The sequence below is a fragment of the Dromiciops gliroides genome, chromosome 6 (genome assembly GCF_019393635.1).
Source record: "Dromiciops gliroides isolate mDroGli1 chromosome 6, mDroGli1.pri, whole genome shotgun sequence".
Taxonomy (NCBI): Eukaryota; Metazoa; Chordata; class Mammalia; order Microbiotheria; family Microbiotheriidae; genus Dromiciops; species Dromiciops gliroides.
The window spans coordinates 9,038,930-9,057,222 of record NC_057866.1 but is presented as its reverse complement, the minus strand read 5'-3'; the positions used below and the strand labels follow the sequence as shown (position 1 = coordinate 9,057,222).

The 18,293-nt window shown below is 52.3% G+C and overlaps 1 protein-coding gene across 6 annotated transcripts; it reads right to left on the bottom strand.

Moving 5' to 3' along the window:
- Positions 1–8,364: 8,364 nt before the first annotated feature.
- Positions 8,365–18,293, bottom strand: GAL3ST3 (galactose-3-O-sulfotransferase 3). 6 transcript variants are annotated; one of them, XM_043971680.1, is made up of 4 exons: positions 17,848–18,293; positions 17,342–17,423; positions 12,921–13,185; positions 8,365–9,671 (listed from the first exon to the last, which is right to left on the bottom strand). In XM_043971680.1, the coding sequence occupies exons 3-4, from the start codon at positions 13,046–13,048 to the stop codon at positions 8,471–8,473; spliced, it is 1,329 nt and encodes a 442-aa protein (XP_043827615.1). In that variant the 5' UTR covers positions 13,049–13,185; positions 17,342–17,423; positions 17,848–18,293; the 3' UTR covers positions 8,365–8,470. The 6 variants fall into 6 exon arrangements, with proteins under 6 accessions (XP_043827615.1, XP_043827616.1, XP_043827618.1 ...); XM_043971681.1 differs by having other exon boundaries at positions 17,342–17,380; XM_043971683.1 differs by having other exon boundaries at positions 17,969–18,293.

Sequence of the window (18,293 nt, the reverse complement as noted above, 5' to 3'; positions counted from 1 at the left end):
ATTCATTAACTAGCTATAGTCATTCATCCGCTCAGGAACAATTAATGGAGAGTCCATTATCCAGGGCCTGGGCCAGGGAGGTCCATCCTGAGAGCATATGAATCATGCTCTGAATGCTGCTGGCCAATATGAAAATGCTGGAGGAGCATGCTTCAGGAAATCCTGGATGACCCACCATGGACCGGCCCTGGCCCTGGTGGGGGCGGCCCCCCCCCCCCACGGTGTAGATCCTCTGAAACTGGCTCCAGGCCACTAAGCACATGATGAAGAGTTGGGCTGGTGATTGGCTGCTGGACTAGAGTGGGCTCTATCCTGCCTGTCTCTGTGCTAGCCGCTGGATGGGGAAGAGGCCCACGGTCCTTTGCCCCTGGGGCTGACGCACAGCCCACAGAAATGGACCCCGGCCCATTTCTTGCTTTTGCCTTTGCTTTTTTCCCCACTGTAGGTGAAGGGACAATAGCTATGGCTACAACTTTGTGAGCTGGAGTAGGACAGAATAGCCACACACCCCCTCCAAAGGCCTGGGGCTGGAGTCCAAGCCGAGATTTGTTGGAATGCAATATGGTGAGGAGCAAAGTCCTAAGCAACCTGTCAGACCCAGCAAAGATCAAAGGCAGCTCAGAAGGAGCGACAGCAATTCATCCCTCAGCTGTGCTGGGTTTGGAAGTGCACCCATGAGGCAGCTGCTTTAAGGTTGAGCCTCCTCTTTCCAGGAACTGAGCTGCCCCTTTCTCTGGTCAGGGGAAAATACTTTGTAATCTCTGTTCTTGCTAAGTCTTTGCAATAAATATCCATTTACAAATGCTAATTGAAGTTAATTGTTTAAATGAAACTAGGCTGCTAATCATTGGTAGCTAAAACAGGGCAGGGTATACAGGAATAGGGGCCCTAGCCCAAACTATTGAAGAAGAATCACCCTAACTCTTAAGGGTATCCTTCAGAAACCTGAGGGAAGTCTTAGCCAACTTCACTCTGGGAGAGGAAACTCTCAGTCTCTGTCTCCTTACATCCACAATGCATTGTGTTTGACAGTCAGCTTGTGACTTTGGCCAATCCCTTGCCACTCTGAACCTCAGTTTCCTCATTGGTAAAATGGAATGATGACACTTGCCCTAGTTCTTTATGGGGCTTTTGTGAAAGTCAAATCAGACAATACATGGAGAGCTTTGACATGACCTTAGGAAGTCATAGAGGAAGGTGGGCAGTACAATGGATAGAGTGCTGGGCCTGGAGTCAGGAAGATCCAAATTCAAATCCAAACTCAGACACTTACTAGCTGTGTGACTCTGGGCAAATCACTTAATCTCCATTTACCTCAGTTTCCTCAACTGTAAAATGGGGTAAAATAAATACAATTTAAATAAACAAGTAAAAGTTAAATAAATAAATTTGTTTAAAAAATAAAAAAGCACCTACCTCCCAGGGTTGTTATGAGGATCAAATGAGATAATATATTTTTTGGGGGGGGTGAGGCAATTGGGGTTAAGTGACTTGCCCAGGGTCACACAGCTGTGTGTAGAAGATTTGCAGCTAGTAAGTGTCAAGTGTCTGAGGCCAGATTTGAGCTCAGGTCCTCCTGAATCCAGGGCAGGTACTCTATCCACTGTGCCACCTAGCTGCCCCCGAGATAATATTTATAAAACAAAGAAACATAGGAGAGCAAAGGGAAATGACAAGTGTTATAGGAGATATGGGGGGGAAAATGAGACAGTAATGCACTCTTGGGGAAGTTGTAAACTGATTCAAACATTCTGTAGAACAATTTGGAACTATGGCCAAAGGGCTATAAAACCATGCATGCTCTTTGACCTAGTAATACCATTACTAGGGTGGTATTCAAAAGGAGATAAAACAAACCAAAAAGCTGAATTCGAAATTGAGGAGATGCCCATCTATTGGGAAATGGTTAAACAAATTGTATGATGAGATTAGGATGGAACGCTATTATGCTATAAGAAATGATGAGCAGGATGCTATCAGAAAAACCTGGAAAGACTTACAAGAGCTGATGCAAAGTGAAATGCACTGCATACAAAATAACAACAACATTGGAAGATGATCAGCTGTGAATGACTTAGCTATTTTCAGCAGTACAATGATCCAAGACAACTCGGAAGTCAGACTTATGAAAAATGTGATCCATCTCCAGAGAAAGAACTGATGATGTCTGAATAGAGTGCATCATTTTTTAAAAATTTCCTTTTTCTTAAGTTTTTTTTGTCTGTTTCCTTTCACAACCTGACTAATGTAGAAATGTTTTGCTTGACTACACATGTACAACTTATATTGAATTGCTTGCGTTCTTAAGAGGGAGGAGGGAGGGAAGAAGAGAATTTGGAACACAAAGTTCTAAAAATTGATGTTAAAAATTGTTTTTATATGTAATTTGGAAAAAATACTATTCTAAATAAAAAATAAATTTTAAAAATCCCAAAGAAACAAAAGCTTCCACTTTACAGGGAGACTGGCACATAGTACATAAATGCTTCAGTTGTAGCAGTGGTTTCCTTGGGTCTATGCCCTGGGCAATAGGAAGGAAGGTTCAAACGAGATTTGTGTAAGTAAATATATTGTTTTATACAATTGTTTATACCATTGTCAGTTATTGTGACCCATGTGTGATGGTGGTGGGCTCCTGGACCCTTTTCTTAGACAAAATAATCAGTCTCAGATTTGAGAGCTTCTAATTGGGATTGGTCCTTTCTTTCCCCCAAAGAGCTTTTAGACTGACAACATCAGGCATCGAAGGCATGGGACAAGTTTTGCTGGACACCGTCAAGTCTAGAGAAAGGACATATTTAAGCCCCAAGATGGTCGATGAGACTGACCCCTATGGTGGGCCCCACCTGTCCTTAGACTTACAGAGCTGCCTTGGAGGTACAGCCGTGCCCAACGGCTTATAGGGAAAGGGCTTGGCTCATTAGAGAGGTGACTCGCCCCCTCTGGCAGAGGCCGAGTGACTCTAGATCTGTTCCTCCATGGAACCGACCTTCCTGGCCCCACCTTCTGGGCTTTCCTGCGTGGACCTAGATCTCATCACACCGTTCCCTGCCGCTGTTCCTCGGCTCTCCCAGACTCCCTTGGCTTTGCTGCCCCCTGCCGATCTTAGTGCTTGGGACAGTGCGACAGACAGCTCCGATGGTGTCCTGGAGAATGAGCCCCTGGCTCTGTGCCTTTTCAGGTGGTTGCAAAGACCTGGGGTTCTTGTCCATGTGACCTCTTCCCCCCTGGTTGGTAATACCTTTTGTGAAGTCCTGATAGGCAGAGAAAACAATATCCTTTGCATTTCCCTTTTCTGGCTCTCATATCTCTCTCCCTCTGTGTCTGTGTCTGCGTCTGCGTCTGCGTCTGTGTCTGCGTCTGCGTCTGTGTCTGTGTCTGTGTCTGTCTGTCCTCTCTCTCTCTCTCTCTCTCACACACACACACACACCTTTGAGTCGGGCCATACAAATTGCGTCGAGGTGAGTAGAATGATGATGGTGATGTTGGTGATAATAATCGCAGTCGCTCGTTCCTATGATGCCTGAAGATTTGCAAACATTATCATCTCATTTGATCCTCACTCCTTTTGCTGTAGACATTATCATCCCATTCCTGCAGATAAAGAAATCAGAGATCAGAGAGGTAAAGAGGCTTTTCCCCAGGACATAACCAGCAGACTACAGTTGAACTTTGTTCTTCCTGACTCCAAGCTGAGCACCCATCCACTAACCTAATGCCCTGCTGGAGGAGGGACGAAGCTTACTCACCCCTTTAGGCGTGAAAGCAAGCTCACCAGCAGGACCTGAAGCTCGTAAGGTCTTCACAATATCATAGAGTGACTGGACAACAGTGTGAGAAGCAAACAGGGGGACTCCAGGGCCTTTGTGTAGATGTCTTGGGGGTCCAGTCTGGGCTATGATGCTCACTAGCTATAGGACCTTGGATAAGTTGCATCATTTCTGGGACTCGGCTTCTTTCACTGGTGAATGGGGATGGTCATATTCATCCCGTTTCCAAGCTCTCCTGTCTTTTCATTAGAACTTGGTTCAGCCTCATACCATAGGGATCACAGGTTCCTACGATTCCTTGTGAAGAAAACGCTTGGGCAACAATAGGGCATCATGGAAGCGGACGCTGAGAGTGATTAGGATCCCTGAGTGTTTCCTGGATGACCATAACGTTAATGGTGTGTATGAGAACAGGTTCTAACAGCCCAGTGTGGCACGGTGCGAGAGGCCTTGTACTGGGAGCGGGAAGACACGGGTTCAATCCCTGGATTGGCTATTTGCTGCCCTTGTAACTTTTGGCTACTTGGTTCCAGCCTCAGTTTCCCCCTCTGTAGAAAGCACAAGTAGGAGTATATCATTCTACTCAAAAGCCTCCATAGCTCCCCAGTGTCTCTAGGAAGACATACAGATAACATCCTCCTTAGGGCATTGAAAGCTCTTCATAAGCTGGCACCAGAAAGGCCTTTGCCATGCACACAATGCCCTCAACTCAACCCTTTAGAATTCCTCAGTTCTCTGAAGGCTCAGCTCATGTGAGGCCCCCTGATAGAAAGCATTTAGGAATCTTCTAGTTCCAGCTCCTTCAGGGGCTTTCCCAGACCCTTAAATCATCTTAGAGATACTTAGCTGTTGGCATGTCATTGTATGGGCCCCAGTAAATGTCCTTTACCAGAGGGAAGGGACTGCCTCAGCCCCAAGCACAGAGCCTGGAATATATAGTAGGCTCTCCAAATCTCGTTGAAATGGATGGAAAGCACCGTGAATTTAAGAGGTCTCAGGCAGATTACATAATCTCCCAGAGCCTCACTGCCCTGCTATGAGAAATGGGGAGACATCAACTGAAATGAGCAGAACCAATACTGTACAGTGCTCAACTGTGAATGACTTAGCTATTCTCAGCAATACAATGATCCAAGACAATTCCAAAGAACTAATGGATGAAAAATGCTATCTATCCCCAGGGAAAGAATTGGTGGAGTCAGAAGGCAGATCAAGGAATACTGTTTAAAACTTTATTTTTCTTTGTGCGTGTGTTCTCTTTTGCAGCATGACTAATATGGAAATATCTTTTGCATAATTGAATATGTATAAACTTCCTCAAATTGCTTGCCTTCTCAATGAAGAAGGATGGGAAGAAAGGAGAAAATTTGCAACTCAAAACTTTTTTAAAAAATGAACGTTAGGGGTCAGCTAGGTGGCACAGTAGATAGAACACCAGCCCTGGATTCAGGAGGACCTGAGTTCAAATTTGAACTCAGACGCTTGACACTCACTAGCTGCGCGACCCTGAGCATGTCACTTAACCCTCATTGCCCCGCAAAAAAAAAAAATTAATGTTAAAAGTGTTGAAAATTAAAGTGGGAAATATTTAATGCAATAAATAAAACTATGTTTAAGCCAAAATGGGGAGAATGCCTTGTGTACTTGCCGAGGGGACCCTTAGGAAGATCCAATGAGATATAACAGAGGCAAGGTGTTTCATAAACCTAAATCAGTTCTTCTCATCATTACATCAAAAGGTCAGGAGTAGGTGACTTCTGGGGTTTCTTCCAGCAACTGACATCCCATGAGTCTGTGGAACCCAGAAGTCACTACTCAAGTGCAGGCCTGCCTGAGTAAGGAAGACTGGAGTTCAAATTTGGCCTCAGCCACTTCCTACTTGTCTGACTCTGGGCAAGTCACTTACTCTGTCTGCCTAGGTCTGCCTCAACTGTAAAACAAGGATTAGAATGGTCTTTACATCTGGATTGCAAGGGGATAAAGCTCCTTCTCAAGAGCCAGAGCAGGGTTTCCCAGTGTCTCAACTCCTGGGATCTATAGGGAATGGAATAAGAATGACTCAGTCCAGCTACCATGAATTGGGATTGTTTTATCCTGCTGAAGAGAAGGCTGAAAACTCCAAAGTTTTGTAACCCTGGACAAGTCATTTACCCCTGTTTGCCTCAGTTGGAGGCAAACCACTCCAGTATCATTTGGGGTCAAGGAGAGTTGGACATGACTGAACAAGCTGAGCAAGGGTCTGCTCTCAGGCTTTTCCCTCGCTATGCTACCTCAGAGGTTGTCTAACCCAAATCTAAAGCCAGAAGGGACATTCCCTTCAGCCCAGACCTCACACCTTTATATGGTGCCAGGACCAGTGTGAAGAACATTACAAATGTCTCATTTGAGCTTCTAAACAGTCTTGGGAGGCAGGTGATGTTATCACCCCCATTTTAGTTAGGTCAACAGTCAAACAGTGGGTAAAAAGTGACTGGCCCAAGGTCACACAGCTAGCTGTGTCTGAGGCTGCATTTGAACTGAGTGTTCTGTGCACTGTGGCACCACAAACTAAGGTCCTTTTTTTCAGAACCAACACACCCCTCTCAAGAAACACCTGGTCAGTCCCTGTGCTGGGCCCAGGGCTGTGAGGGACAGAAAGCTAAGGACTCTGCCCTTAAGGAGCTGAGAACCTGTGTGGTGCTCTGGGATTCTCTAGATGTTTGCAGAATAGATATCTGGAAAACCCAAATTTGAATGGCAGGTCTCTTCCCTCCCTGACAAGGGCAAACCAAGCCAGAGGAATGATGATGATTGCCCCAAGGGGAATGGGCTTCCTCTTGCTGGGGGTTTTCAAGCGGAGGCTAGTGGGGAGTGGGTTTTGCGGGGGCAGGGCAGGGGGGATTTTCATTTAGATACAGGCTGCAGTTGATGCCCTGACATCCCTCCCCACTCTGAGAATCTACCTGGAAGTCAGGTGTAGAGGATATAGGGAAGACCTAGTTTCTTTCCTTCCTTCCTCCCTTCCTTCCTTTCTTTTTTTCTTTTTGAAGACCTAGTTTCCAATTCTCCACCCTACACTTACAGCTAGCTGTATGAGCCTGGCAAGGCAGGGATCCTCTCTGGAACTCAGGTCCTCATCTGTAAATTGAGGCTTCCTTCCAGCTCAATCTAGGATTGTAAGACTTTCACACTATTCCTGCCATAGAGCACCCAATGCCTGCTCTGAGGCTGGCTCCTCCCCAGCAGCTTGAGCCCTGGCCCTCAGGTTATTAATACCCTGGGAGAGGAGACTCTGACCTCAGAAAATCCATTTTATTTTAAAAAACAAACCAAAAAACCTAACCCATATTCAGTCCCTGGGTGTGGGAGTGGCTGTTGTAGGAAAAACATGGAGCCAGGAAGACAAACTGTGCTGGGCCCCTTGTTGGTAAGAGCTGAAGGTTGGAGTCAAGTGGGATAATGAATGTCAGAGGGGGCACTTTCTGGAAAATGATTGATGAGGGCCTCGGGATGTGTGTGTGTGCAGGTGAAGGACGGAGAGTCACAGCTGGAGTGTCTAAGGATGAAGAAGTGATGGTTCCTCTTCCCATTAGTAGTGGCTGCCTAGCTCCTTTTGATGAGCCAGTGCAGGGCTTCACAACTGTAACCCTGGGAGCCCCATGCCCCTTTCGAGGGTTTGGATAGAGGGAATGTGGGGCTTCACAACTGATGGGGAGGAAGGACCAGCCTGGGGGTGGGGCCGCACACCTGGAAAGACTGGAGTTACCCACTCCTAGCCAGCTTAGGGGTGGAGCTGCACCTCTGTTTGGGAGGGTCGGCTGCATATCTCGGATATGCATGGGGTCACCCTTTCTTTGGCAGCCTGAGGAGGAGGCTGCACACCTGGAGAGGCAAGGGTCACCACCTCCTGGCCGGTTAAGGTGAGGTGATGCACGTGTGTGATCTTTTCTTGGCTGGGGTGAGGTTGCACATCTGGAGTCAGGGGTCATGCCTTCCTGGCCAGGTTAGGGGAGAGGCTCCCTCAGTCTAACCCCCCTGCACATGCGTGGGGGAGGACCATAGCCCCTCCTGGCCAGCCTTGGGGGTGAGGTTGCACACCTGGAGAGGCAGGGATCATCCCGTCCTGGCCAGGTTAGAGGTGGAGCTGCACATGGGGTGGGAGGAGGGCTCAGTCCCCTCTGGGCAGTACTTTTATCGGAAGGTCACTCTTCTGGCCAGAGCAGAGATAAAGCTACTCCTCTAGGGGGTCAGTCCCCTCTAGGGGGTCCATCTCCTGGGGGAGGGGGATGGTCAGTCCCCTCTCAGCTGCATCTTTGTAGGGAGATCATGCCCTCCTGGCCAGGTTTGGGACAAAGCTGCCTATGGGTAGGGCAGTCCCCTTCCGAGAGCACATCTCTTGGGAGCGGGTCAGCCCCCTCTGGGCAGCACGGTGATAGGAGGGCCACGCCCTCCCCGCCTGGTAGGGGGCTGGATTGCCCATCTTTCTGGGATGCGCGATGGCAGGGGGGGGGGTCTCACCCTCTCAGCCAGGTAGGGGGCGGAACTACCCATCTCTTGGGGGCGGAGCTAGCCCCCTCTGGGCTGCACTGGGGCAAGGGGCTTTGCTGCCCATCCCCTGGGGGGCGCCGGGGGGGGGCCATCTCTTGGGGGCGGGGCCAGCCCCCTCTGGGACGCACGTGGCAGGGGGTCACGCCCCCAGTCCAGGGCAGGACAGCAGGTGCTCAGCCCCTCCTGGCCAACCGCGGCAGGGCTCGGATGGGGCGCGGCGGCGGCGGCGGCGGCGGCTGGTCTTCGGCCCCAGCCCCGGGTCCGGCGCGGCCCCGCTCGGCCCAGGCCCCAGCGCGGCGCTTCTGCTTGCGCAGCAGGTAGCTCGAGTACTGCACCTCGGGCATGGCCAACTTGAGGCACTCGTCACCGCCGGGCCCCGGCGGACGGCTGGGCAGGTCGTAGCCCACGATGCCCACGTTGCCCAGCGGCTGCCAGGGCTGCAGCTGCTTGTTGCGGATCTCGGCGGCCGGCCGCAGGCGCGGGCGCGGCCCGAAGCAGCGGTGCAGGAGGCGTTCGCGTGCCTCGCGCAGCTCGCGCGCCTCGCGCTGCACGCACTCGCGGCCGGCGCGCGCCACGCGGCGCCAGAAGGAGGCATTGAAGTGCTCGTAGAGGCCGGCGTCGAGGCCGTTCCAGCGGCGCGCAGCGCGCGCCAGGCCCTCGGGCAGAGCGGCGAGGCGCGAGGCGGCGCTGCGCACGTTGAGCTTGACGTAGAGCACGTCCTCCAGGTCCCAGGCCAGCAGGCGGCGCAGCAGCACGAGCGACTCGTCGAAGTACTCGGCGATCATGACGAGCGAGAAGGCGGCCTCGAGGTCGCGGATGAGGCCCGCCAGGTAGGCGGGTTCGTCGCGCGCGCTGCGCTCGTTGTCGCCGCCCAGGTCGTAGGCCAGCGTGTTGTGCGCGTACATGGCGTAGCGCTCGTCCGGCCGGTAGTAGGCGCGCGGCGCGCGCAGGAAGGCCTCGAGCGAGCCGTTGGGCACGCGCACGAAGGCCGGGCAGTAGCGGTTGTAGTAGCTAAAGAGCGACTCGAACATGGCCGCCGGCTCGCGCAGGATGGTGACGTAGACCGTGTCGTTGGGCAGCAGGCGCCGCAGCTCGGCGCGGTTGAAGCGCAGGTGGCTGGCGAGCATGCGCGGTGGCCGCGTTGCCGGGTGCACGAAGCGCGCCGAGAAGTCGCGCGGATAGCAGAACTGGTGCTCGCAGCTGGGCCGCGGCAGCGCCAGCGTCACGTTGTGCCGCTCGGCGAAGCGGAACAGGATGTTCTGCACCGTCGTCCCCGCCGTCTTGTGCGTCTTGACGAAGGCCACGGCCGTGTGCTTGGGCCGCGTGCGGCCGCCGGCCGGGCACGGGGCTCCGGGGAAGAGCAGCCGGGTGGACCTGCGGGGGGTGGGGGGTGAGGGGGGAGTAATGTTTGAGGGGGAAATGATGCCCCCTGCCCCTCAGGGGATACCCGTGCATGGGCCAGGGCACGGACTGGGCCCTACCACATGCCAGGAACAGCAGCCTGGGGGACCTGTGGGGAGTAAGGGCGGGGAATGGGCCCCCCTGTCCCCCCAGAGACATCCGTGATGGGGACTGCCCCCTGCCACACCAGCCAAGGACCTCCCGAGTGGAGGAGACATGCCTGGGTCACCCCATCCACCCGCAGCCCAGCTTCAGGGGCCACAAGTCCACCTCAGCTGCTACAATCAGCTACAGTGAACTTGGGGGCCAGGTGTACAAAATAACTCATTACCCTTGACCTTAAACATTCCTCCCCCCATTACTGAGAAGGTATCACCATCCTCCCAGCCCCTCCCAACCTGGGTGTCGCCCTGACTCTCCACACTACCCCCTCCCCAGAGCCAGTCTGGCTCATCTCTCCTCTGACCCAGCCTCTCATCTTCTCACACCTGAGCTGTTGCCAAAGGGCAGGGACTGTCTTTTACCTTGCTTTGGATCATATCAAGCACGTGGGGTTGTTCAGTCCTTTGTCAGTTGTGCCCAACTCTGACCTTATTTGGGGTTTTCTTGGCAAAGACACTTCTCCAGCTCATGTTACAGAGGAGGAAACTGAGGCAAAGGGGATGAAGTGACTTGCCCAGGGTCACCCAGCTAGGAAGTGTCGGAGGCCAGCTCTGAACTCTCAGAGTTTTCCTAACTCCAGGCCCAGTGCTCTGTGCACTGTGGCACCCCCTAGCTGGCCTAGCACTTAGTAGGTACTTAGTTAATGTTTTGTTTTTGTTTTTTAGTGAGGCAATTGGGGTTAAGTGACTTGTTCAGGGTCACACAGCTAGTAAGTGTTAAGTGTCTGAGGCCAGATTTGAACTCAAGTACTCCTGACTCCAGGGCCAGTGCTCTATCCACTGCACCACCTAGCTGCCCCTTAGTTAATGTTTATTGACATGATCTCCTACAGAGTTCATAATCAGAAAGAGCATCAGTCAAATCTACTTTACAGTTGGGAAAACTGAGGCCTGGGAGAGGACCTTGCTCTGCCAAGGTCAGGGAATCTCCCAGTTCTAATAATTGCTAACATTTACTTAATGCTTACTATGTGCCAGGTTCTGTGCTAAGTCCTTTACAAATATTTCATTTGAGCCTTATGTGTTATTCTCATTTTACAGGTGAGGAAACCGAGGCAAATAGAGGTTAAAGGACTTGCCTAGAATCACACAGCTTGCTAAGTGAAATGGATTTGAATGCAGGTCTTCATTACTCCAGGCACAGTGCTCTACCTACTGCACCACCCAGCTGCCCTGGGTCTAAGGCTGAAAGGGACTTCCCTGAGGCCGTCTAAAGGAAACCCGTGAAACACCAGCACTGAGCTTGATCTGGGATTCTGGAGCTTGAGGCCGTCAGTGATGAGCAAACAGACCTGGAGAGGGGTGGGGTGGGGGGCTTGCGCATGGTCACACATGATGCTAGTTAGGACTGTCCCCTTGGTGACCATCTTGTCTGTCCCCATACCCACTTAGTGCTATGTGGTCACCCAGCCTCTTCTGGAAGACCATGGGTGATGGGGAGCCCCTTTTCCTTTTGAAGAGACCACCATCATTGGGAATTCCAGATGAAGAGACTCCCGATTATTAGCTTCTGTACAGCTCAGTGGAAAGCTGACTGGGGCCTTCATGGGGGCCTGCTCAGGCTCACCCACACAGAGGAGCCAGATTTGGGTATCTGTCCATCATCTGAGGGCCGGCCTCCTCACCTGCCAATGTGGGGCTGCCTCCTGCCAGCCCTGCACCTCAGCTTCCTGCAGTGACTAGTCTGGCTTTCCCATTGGTTACAGCGGCACAGTCTGCATGCCCCATGTCCCTGTGCCCACTTGCCCTCCTTCCTCTACTGTCTTCTGCTAGCTCATCTTCTCTCTTGTCCCACTTTTCTTTGTCCTTCAAGACTGGGATGTTGTTCACCGTCCTTGACCATTTGGGAAGCCCTCTCCCCTGGTCCAGAGAAATGGGAGACATGTTGGACCAAGGGCAGCTAGTGAGGAGGGGGTTCTAACCTGGCTTGGAGCACCATGAAGTTGAGTGTTTGTCTCTGATGTCTACTTCATGCAACACCCAGAGATGATGAAATTAGCTCCTGTGCAAGGTGGGGATGGAGGCCTGTAGGATGCCTCTAGGTTCACCTTTCTTACTTGGCTCTCCTCCCTTTCTGCCTTCTAGGCTGAGGGTACTTAGGGCTTTCTAGGCCTCAAAGTGTTAAATCAGCACCACCCCATCCCAATGGGCCCCTACAGGAATGGGCTCCATTCTCAGCTCCCCCCTCCCCCAACATGGACTTGATGCTAGAGGAGGGTGTCATCGTCCCTGAAGCCATTCTCTCACTTTGCAGAATTTGAGCATCTGAAGGGACCTCAGGGGCATCTAATCTAACCTGTATCTGAAAGGAATCCCTACACCAGAAGACCCAATGAGCGACACCCAGCCTGCTGCTTGCAGACCTCCAAGGAGAGGGGCCAGCCCCTTGTTGGAGTTGCACTCCACCTTCAGACAGCTCTGAGTGTTCAGAAATTCTTCAAGCTTAAATTTGTCTATTTGCAACATCCTCCCCACCGTTACTGGTTTTTTCTTTCTGAGGTTGAAAAGAACAAATCTCATTATTCTACAAGCCAGCACATCAAGTGTTTGCACACAGGTGCCCCACAAAGCTTCTCCAGAGCTATAGACGGGGAAGCTGAGAACCAGAATGAGTTCTAGATAAGCCCTTCGTAGTCATCCTGGATGATCGCTGGAGACCTCAGGAAGGATGGTGGAGGAAGAGCCCCTGCAAGGATCTGACCAAGAATCTACCCTTGGCACTCATTTTCCTCACCTGTAAAATGGAGATCATCATTCTGCCCTGCCCACCTGAGGAGAATCCCATGGAAAAGCATGACACTGAAGCACTGGGGCTTTTTATTCTGGGGGGGGGGGCAAAGGAAGGGACCTTAAGGGTTTCCTTCTCCACTCCTCCTTTGGGACTGAGGTGGAGCTGAAGGCCAACTGTGGGGGTCGGCCAACCCAGCCCTGGCATGTTACTGCTATGGACACAAGGCCTGAGAGGGGACGCCTCAGCCCAGGACCCTCCATCCCCAAGGCTGGAAAGGTGCAGACCATCAGGAGGCCCTGAGCCCAGCCCCCAGCCCTATCCCTTCCTTACCAGCTGAGCTGCGATCCCTGGTGGAGAAGCAGGCTCAGCGTCCCACCCAACAGCAGCAGCACCACCACCTTCTTCCTGCTTAGCACCATCTTGGCTGCTTGCTGCAGCCGGACCAGAAGTGGGAGCATGTCTGGGCAGGCAGTGACTCAGCAGAGCAGGGGCCCAGGCCCCACCCCTGCCCCCTGAGGTCGGCTCCTGTTGGGCCAGAGCCCAGGGGGGTGTCTGGGCTGGGGAAAAGGGGGCCAGCGTTTTCCTCCTGGTGCACCTGTAAGGGAGGGGAGAAAGTTGGGAGAGAAGCCAAGAATGTCAGAGCAGGAGCTGGCTTAGAGACCCATTCCCACCCTCTCATTTTACATATGGGCAGTTGATGGGTCCGAGACAGAAGAGGTCACATTGAAGGTTAATGTGCCTTACTTGGGGAAGAAGCTGGCGAGATGAACATTGAGTTCTTTGAAGTAGCAGCATCAGAGGATATCAACCCTGGAAAGTCCCTTAAAACCACCCAGTTCAATCTCTGCATTTGTCCAAGGACTCAGAAGGGTCCAGTGTGAAACCTGGGTCCCATGTGTCCTTTACACCATAGCACACCGTCTCAGCTCCCTCAGTCTCCCCATAGCACATCGTCTTCCCATTCCCAAACACTATCTCCTCCCTCCAGACCCTGTTCTTCCTCACCCCTCTTTGCCCTGCTTTGGGCTGAAAGCAGAACCCTCCAGGTCTAAAGGGGAGCGGGAGAGATCAGATTTCTGGCTCTCGTGGGGATCAGTTACGGAGAAGCTTTTTCCTCAGTGTCTGTGATAACCCTGTCTCAGGTGGAATTACAATGTTTCAGTGGTGGGGGCAGGACATGGGCATCGGGAATTGGAAAGGTCCTACTGAAGGTCCTGTCCCAGGCTCCCCTTTGGCATCTTCCCTGAGCCTCCTTCCTCTGTCTTTGGAGATTGGACAAGTGATGAGTGTCTTGTCAGCTGTACTAGCTGCAAGGACAGCCATTCTGGGTCCAGGACAAAGATTGTGACATCTCTGTCCACCCCACATTACCCAGCACAGAGCTAGGCACGCAGGATGCATGAGGTAAAACCGAGATCTGTGTCCCAGATGACCCTGTCCCCCATCCCAAACCCTTCTTGCTTGGATCCAGAGCCTGGAAGGGACTTGCCACCCCCTCATCATCTGCTGCATGGGACAAGAGGCGGTCATAAGAAGGACCCGAGTGCTGATGCTCACCGACTGTGTGATTGGGCTTCTGTTTCCTTTTCCATACAAGGAGGAAGAATGACTTGATGAGAACTGAGATTCCTTCTTCCTGGGATGAAGCCCCTCCTTACCTCTGGGGTTGTGTCTTATGACATCTCTAGGAACCCTACCCTGCACCGCCCCCCATCTCACAGGACCATGGATTTGGAGTCTTCTCTTCCACCCCCACCATGCTTCTCTCCCTTGTAGTTTGAATTAGAGGTAGGATGTCTCCGTGTGAGAAGTGTGAGAAGCAAGGTGGGGCTGCAACCCATCTCATAGGTAAGCCCAAGGCCTCACGAAGGGCATTGCCCACAGTAAGTGCTCGAGAAAGAATTGATGGACTGCTCAGTTGCCATGACCAAGCAGCATCCCACCTCCATCACCCACTCAGTTCTGCTGCATTCCCAGAACTCAGTCCTGCTTTTCAGTCCCAGCCCCATCTCCATGGAACTGGAGTTCGGAGAAGAGGGGAAAGTAGGCGAGGGAGGAGCCCCCCATTTTGCTTCCCATCCCTAGGCTGTCTCAACTGTTGTCCAAGCTGACTTGGGGGGGGTGGCCTCCCCCCTCTGCAGTGCTACAAGGGAACAAAGACATTCCAGCTGCAGCCTCCAAGGATAGAAAGAGCTTCCGAGGGCCCCCTCCCAGCAGAGTCCTAACCATTGTAATGATTCGTGTCTGCCTTGGTTTCCTTTGTCTGTGCTGTGTCCCCTCAGGGGCATGGCAGCTCTTCAGGGGTAGGTATAGTCTCTCTTTGTCACTGTATCCTCACACCTGGGGGGCAGGGTGGGTCCTACAGAACTGGGAAGAACTGGATGTAATGTCATAAGGAAAGGCCTGGCCCTGGAGAGAAGGCCATGTGACTTTGACACAGCAGCAGTGTGGAGGTACCTTCACTCTTCAGATTTGGGTGTCCTTATCGATAACACTTGGATTGGCAGCCTTAGAGCCACACGGAAATGTGATGATTGCTAGAACAATGATGACAGATGCTGGTCTCTTCGAGGGGTGGGAGAGCAAGGGCAGTGTGGGGAGAGCTCCTACGACTTGGCCCTGGCATCTTCTCAAGAGCAGGCAGGCTTCTGGCCAGGCCTGGTGGAAAGTCAGCTTTGTTCCAGGGAGCTCCCCAGGCGTGAGGAGGGGGAGGGGAACCCTCCACCTGGGGGTCATTTGGTTCTGGGCCTTGGGCAGTCTCTGATAGGCTAGGAGCTCCTGGCCCCCAAATTACTCTTCTTCCTGAATAAGATTGTGTGTGGAGGTGGGGCATATGGGGCAATGGGATAGAATGGAGACAATTTGGCATGAGGACAGCTGGGCCCCAGGAGGGCAGAAAAGAAGGGCCTTCGTTGCTCTCCTCTCTTTCCCTAGCCACAGGCCCTCCTCTCTTGACCCTGCCTTCTCAGAGTATTAATCCCGGATTAAAGGTAAACCCATTCCAGGAGGGAAAGAGATGTCCTGGTTCTGCACCTTTCCACCTGACTCCTGGCCCCAGCTTGTCTCTGCCTTTCTCTGAGCCCTCCCCCCACCTCATTTCCCCCTCCCTGGCCCTGCAGACAGACTTAATCCCCCTGGAGCCTGTGGGGAGAGGAGAGGACAGGCAAGGTTAAGAGAGAAGAAACCACCTTCAAATCCCTATCTCCTGGGATAGCCCACTTGGAGGTGTAGCTGGCTGTGGGCTAACAAGCAGGAGTCTGTGCCTCACCTTCTTCCAGTTCACAAACCTTTGACCCCTGTTCTATTGGGTCCACCATAATTTGACTCCCCAGAGGCCTCAGACCTCACTACTTCAAGGTTTGAGTCTGTCCTTGTCCCCTGTGAATCCCAATCAGATCTTATTTCCAGAGAGATTCCCAATCTGTCAATATTGGGAAGGGGGGAGGTAGCTGATGGGGAAGCTCAGCCAAGGGGCTCCCACTGTAGGAGAAAGATGGAGGTCAGGTGTCTTCCCCTCACCCTATTCCCTTCCTCTGTCCTATGTGACTAGTTTCTCCCGATGCTGACAGCTGCCTCCCCATAACCTCTCATTCTCAGCAGTCTCCCTAGCAAGCACTGGGACCCTAAGTAGTGCTTGGCTTCCCTAAGTAGCTTCTTCCCCATTAAGACCATGTTAGCATGCCTTCCTTCCTTTGACATGGGCAAAGACCAGATCAGAATCTGAGGGAAGGGATGGGGAGTTGTGGGGGTGCTAGGGTTAAGAAAGGGAATTCAGGATAAGCTGGGAGAATACAGACTTGGAAGAGATTTAGGATCATGAGATGTGAGACCTTAGAGATCCATTTGGTCCATTTTACAGAAGAGGAAACTGAGGCTATACATTGAGTAAGTAGGTGGGCCAAGATATCTGCCCTGGCTTTCTGATGCCAACTCTTTTATTTATTTTTTTTTGGTGAGGCAATTGGGGTTAAGTGATTTGCCCAGGGTCACACAGCTATTAAGTGTCAAATGTCTGAGGTCAAATTTGAACTCAGGTCCTCCTGAATCCAGGGCCAGTGCGCTATCCACTGTGCCACTTAACTGCCCTCTGATGCCAACTCTTGCCCTCTGTCCTATTCCTTGCTCTCTTCCTTGGAAATCCCCATGGTTGAGGGGCAAGAGTGGGGGTCTTGACACCTGTTGGCACCAGATCAGGTCCCCTCACACTGATGGCTGGCCGGTCCCCAGGCTCCTTCATCTTTTTCTTTTAGAAAGGGGGAGGTCATTTTGCAGTATTCCAGCCTCAGCTCTGGGCTCAGATTAATTAGAGTATGGGGACTAATTTTAGTAATGATGCTTCCCCTCAATCTAGTGCTTTATTTCACAAATTGCTTTTCTGTCTCTTGAGAATAGACACCAAAATGGAATAGGGACCTGGAGCTTTGAAAAATTCATTGCCACACACACACACACACACACACACACACACACACACACACACACACACACACACACACCACCTCCCCCTTCCCGATCCCCTACGATCCCCACAGGGATCTAGAAATAAGGAGAAGAGTATGAGATCAGACAATCATAGTGTCAGACCTGGAAAGACCTTAGAACAGAGCACAATATCAGAGCTTTGAGGGCCCTGAACGTGGAATGTCAGATCCAGGAGGAGCTTAGAGACCATGACTCTTACGAAAGGGGAAACTGAGGCCCAGGTGAGCTGGTCTGGTATTTGAGGGAGAAGAGGAGGAGGAGGAACTGACCTGAAAGTGAGATGTAGACATTACACTAGGCAGGGGCACCTGGAGGTGTGAATTGGAGAGAGTGGCAATAATGCATCAGGGGCTGCTGGGAGAGAACCTTTACAAATTAAGGGGCCCTGAGGATCAGCTCCCCACCACCTGCTCTGTCAGTCTTGTGCCACCCCTTCCAGGGTCTTTCCAGACCTCTGCCCCCACCCCCACCCCATGTCCCTGTCATCACCATCTCTTCCAAATCTTGCCTCCATATTTTCGTTCCTGCTCCCATTCTCTCTATTCTATTCCCACTTCTATTCATTTCTTTGAGCTTTCTCCATTCAGGCCCTGGGCCAATTTCTCCCCATTTGTCGTTCCCTCCCCCCCTTTTCCCAAGAGCCCAGCGATTTCCCCCCCCCCCCACGTCGGGGAGATCTCTTCATTTCTTCCCCATCTCTGGGATCTGTCTCCTCTCTCTGCCTTATCTCCTCCCCACCCGCCCCCCAAGCAGAGCTGCTGCAGTCTGTACTCACGACGATGGGGCTCCCTCCGCTCAGGCTCCTGGCTGCTTCCTTACCACCCCCTACACTTTCCGGGGGCTCTGGGGTTGCTAGTCCTGATCCTCCATCAGGGCCCCCCAGTCCAGCCGCTCACCGGAGGTAAGAAAGGTCGGTGCCCAGTGATGCAGGGAAAGTGGGAGTCCCAGAGCTCTTAAAGGGAATGCTTCGGCCGAACAGCAGATTTCTCCAGGCCCTCTGGACACCTTGGTTCTCCCTGCCCCGGGCTCTGGGTCCCGGCTCCGCTTGTTCAGCTCTGCCTGCTCAGCTCTGCCCGATCAGGTGGCGAGGCTTCAGTTCTCTCCCGCCCCTCTCCCCATCACACTCAGCAGGCGGAGCTGAGAAGAGAGGGAGGGAGGAGAAGGGGAGTGGGGACCCAGAAGAGAGAAGGGAGGAGGGAGAGAGGAGAGGATATTGGAGAA

Coding starts and splice junctions, on each gene's coding strand:
- GAL3ST3 (XM_043971680.1), bottom strand. CDS start 13,048: ATGCTCCCACTTCTGGTCCGGCTGCAGCAAGCAGCCAAGATGGTGCTA. Junction 9,672..12,920: donor CAGGGATCGCAGCTCAGCTG/GTAAGGAAGGGA, acceptor CACCCCCCGCAG/GTCCACCCGGCTGCTCTTCC.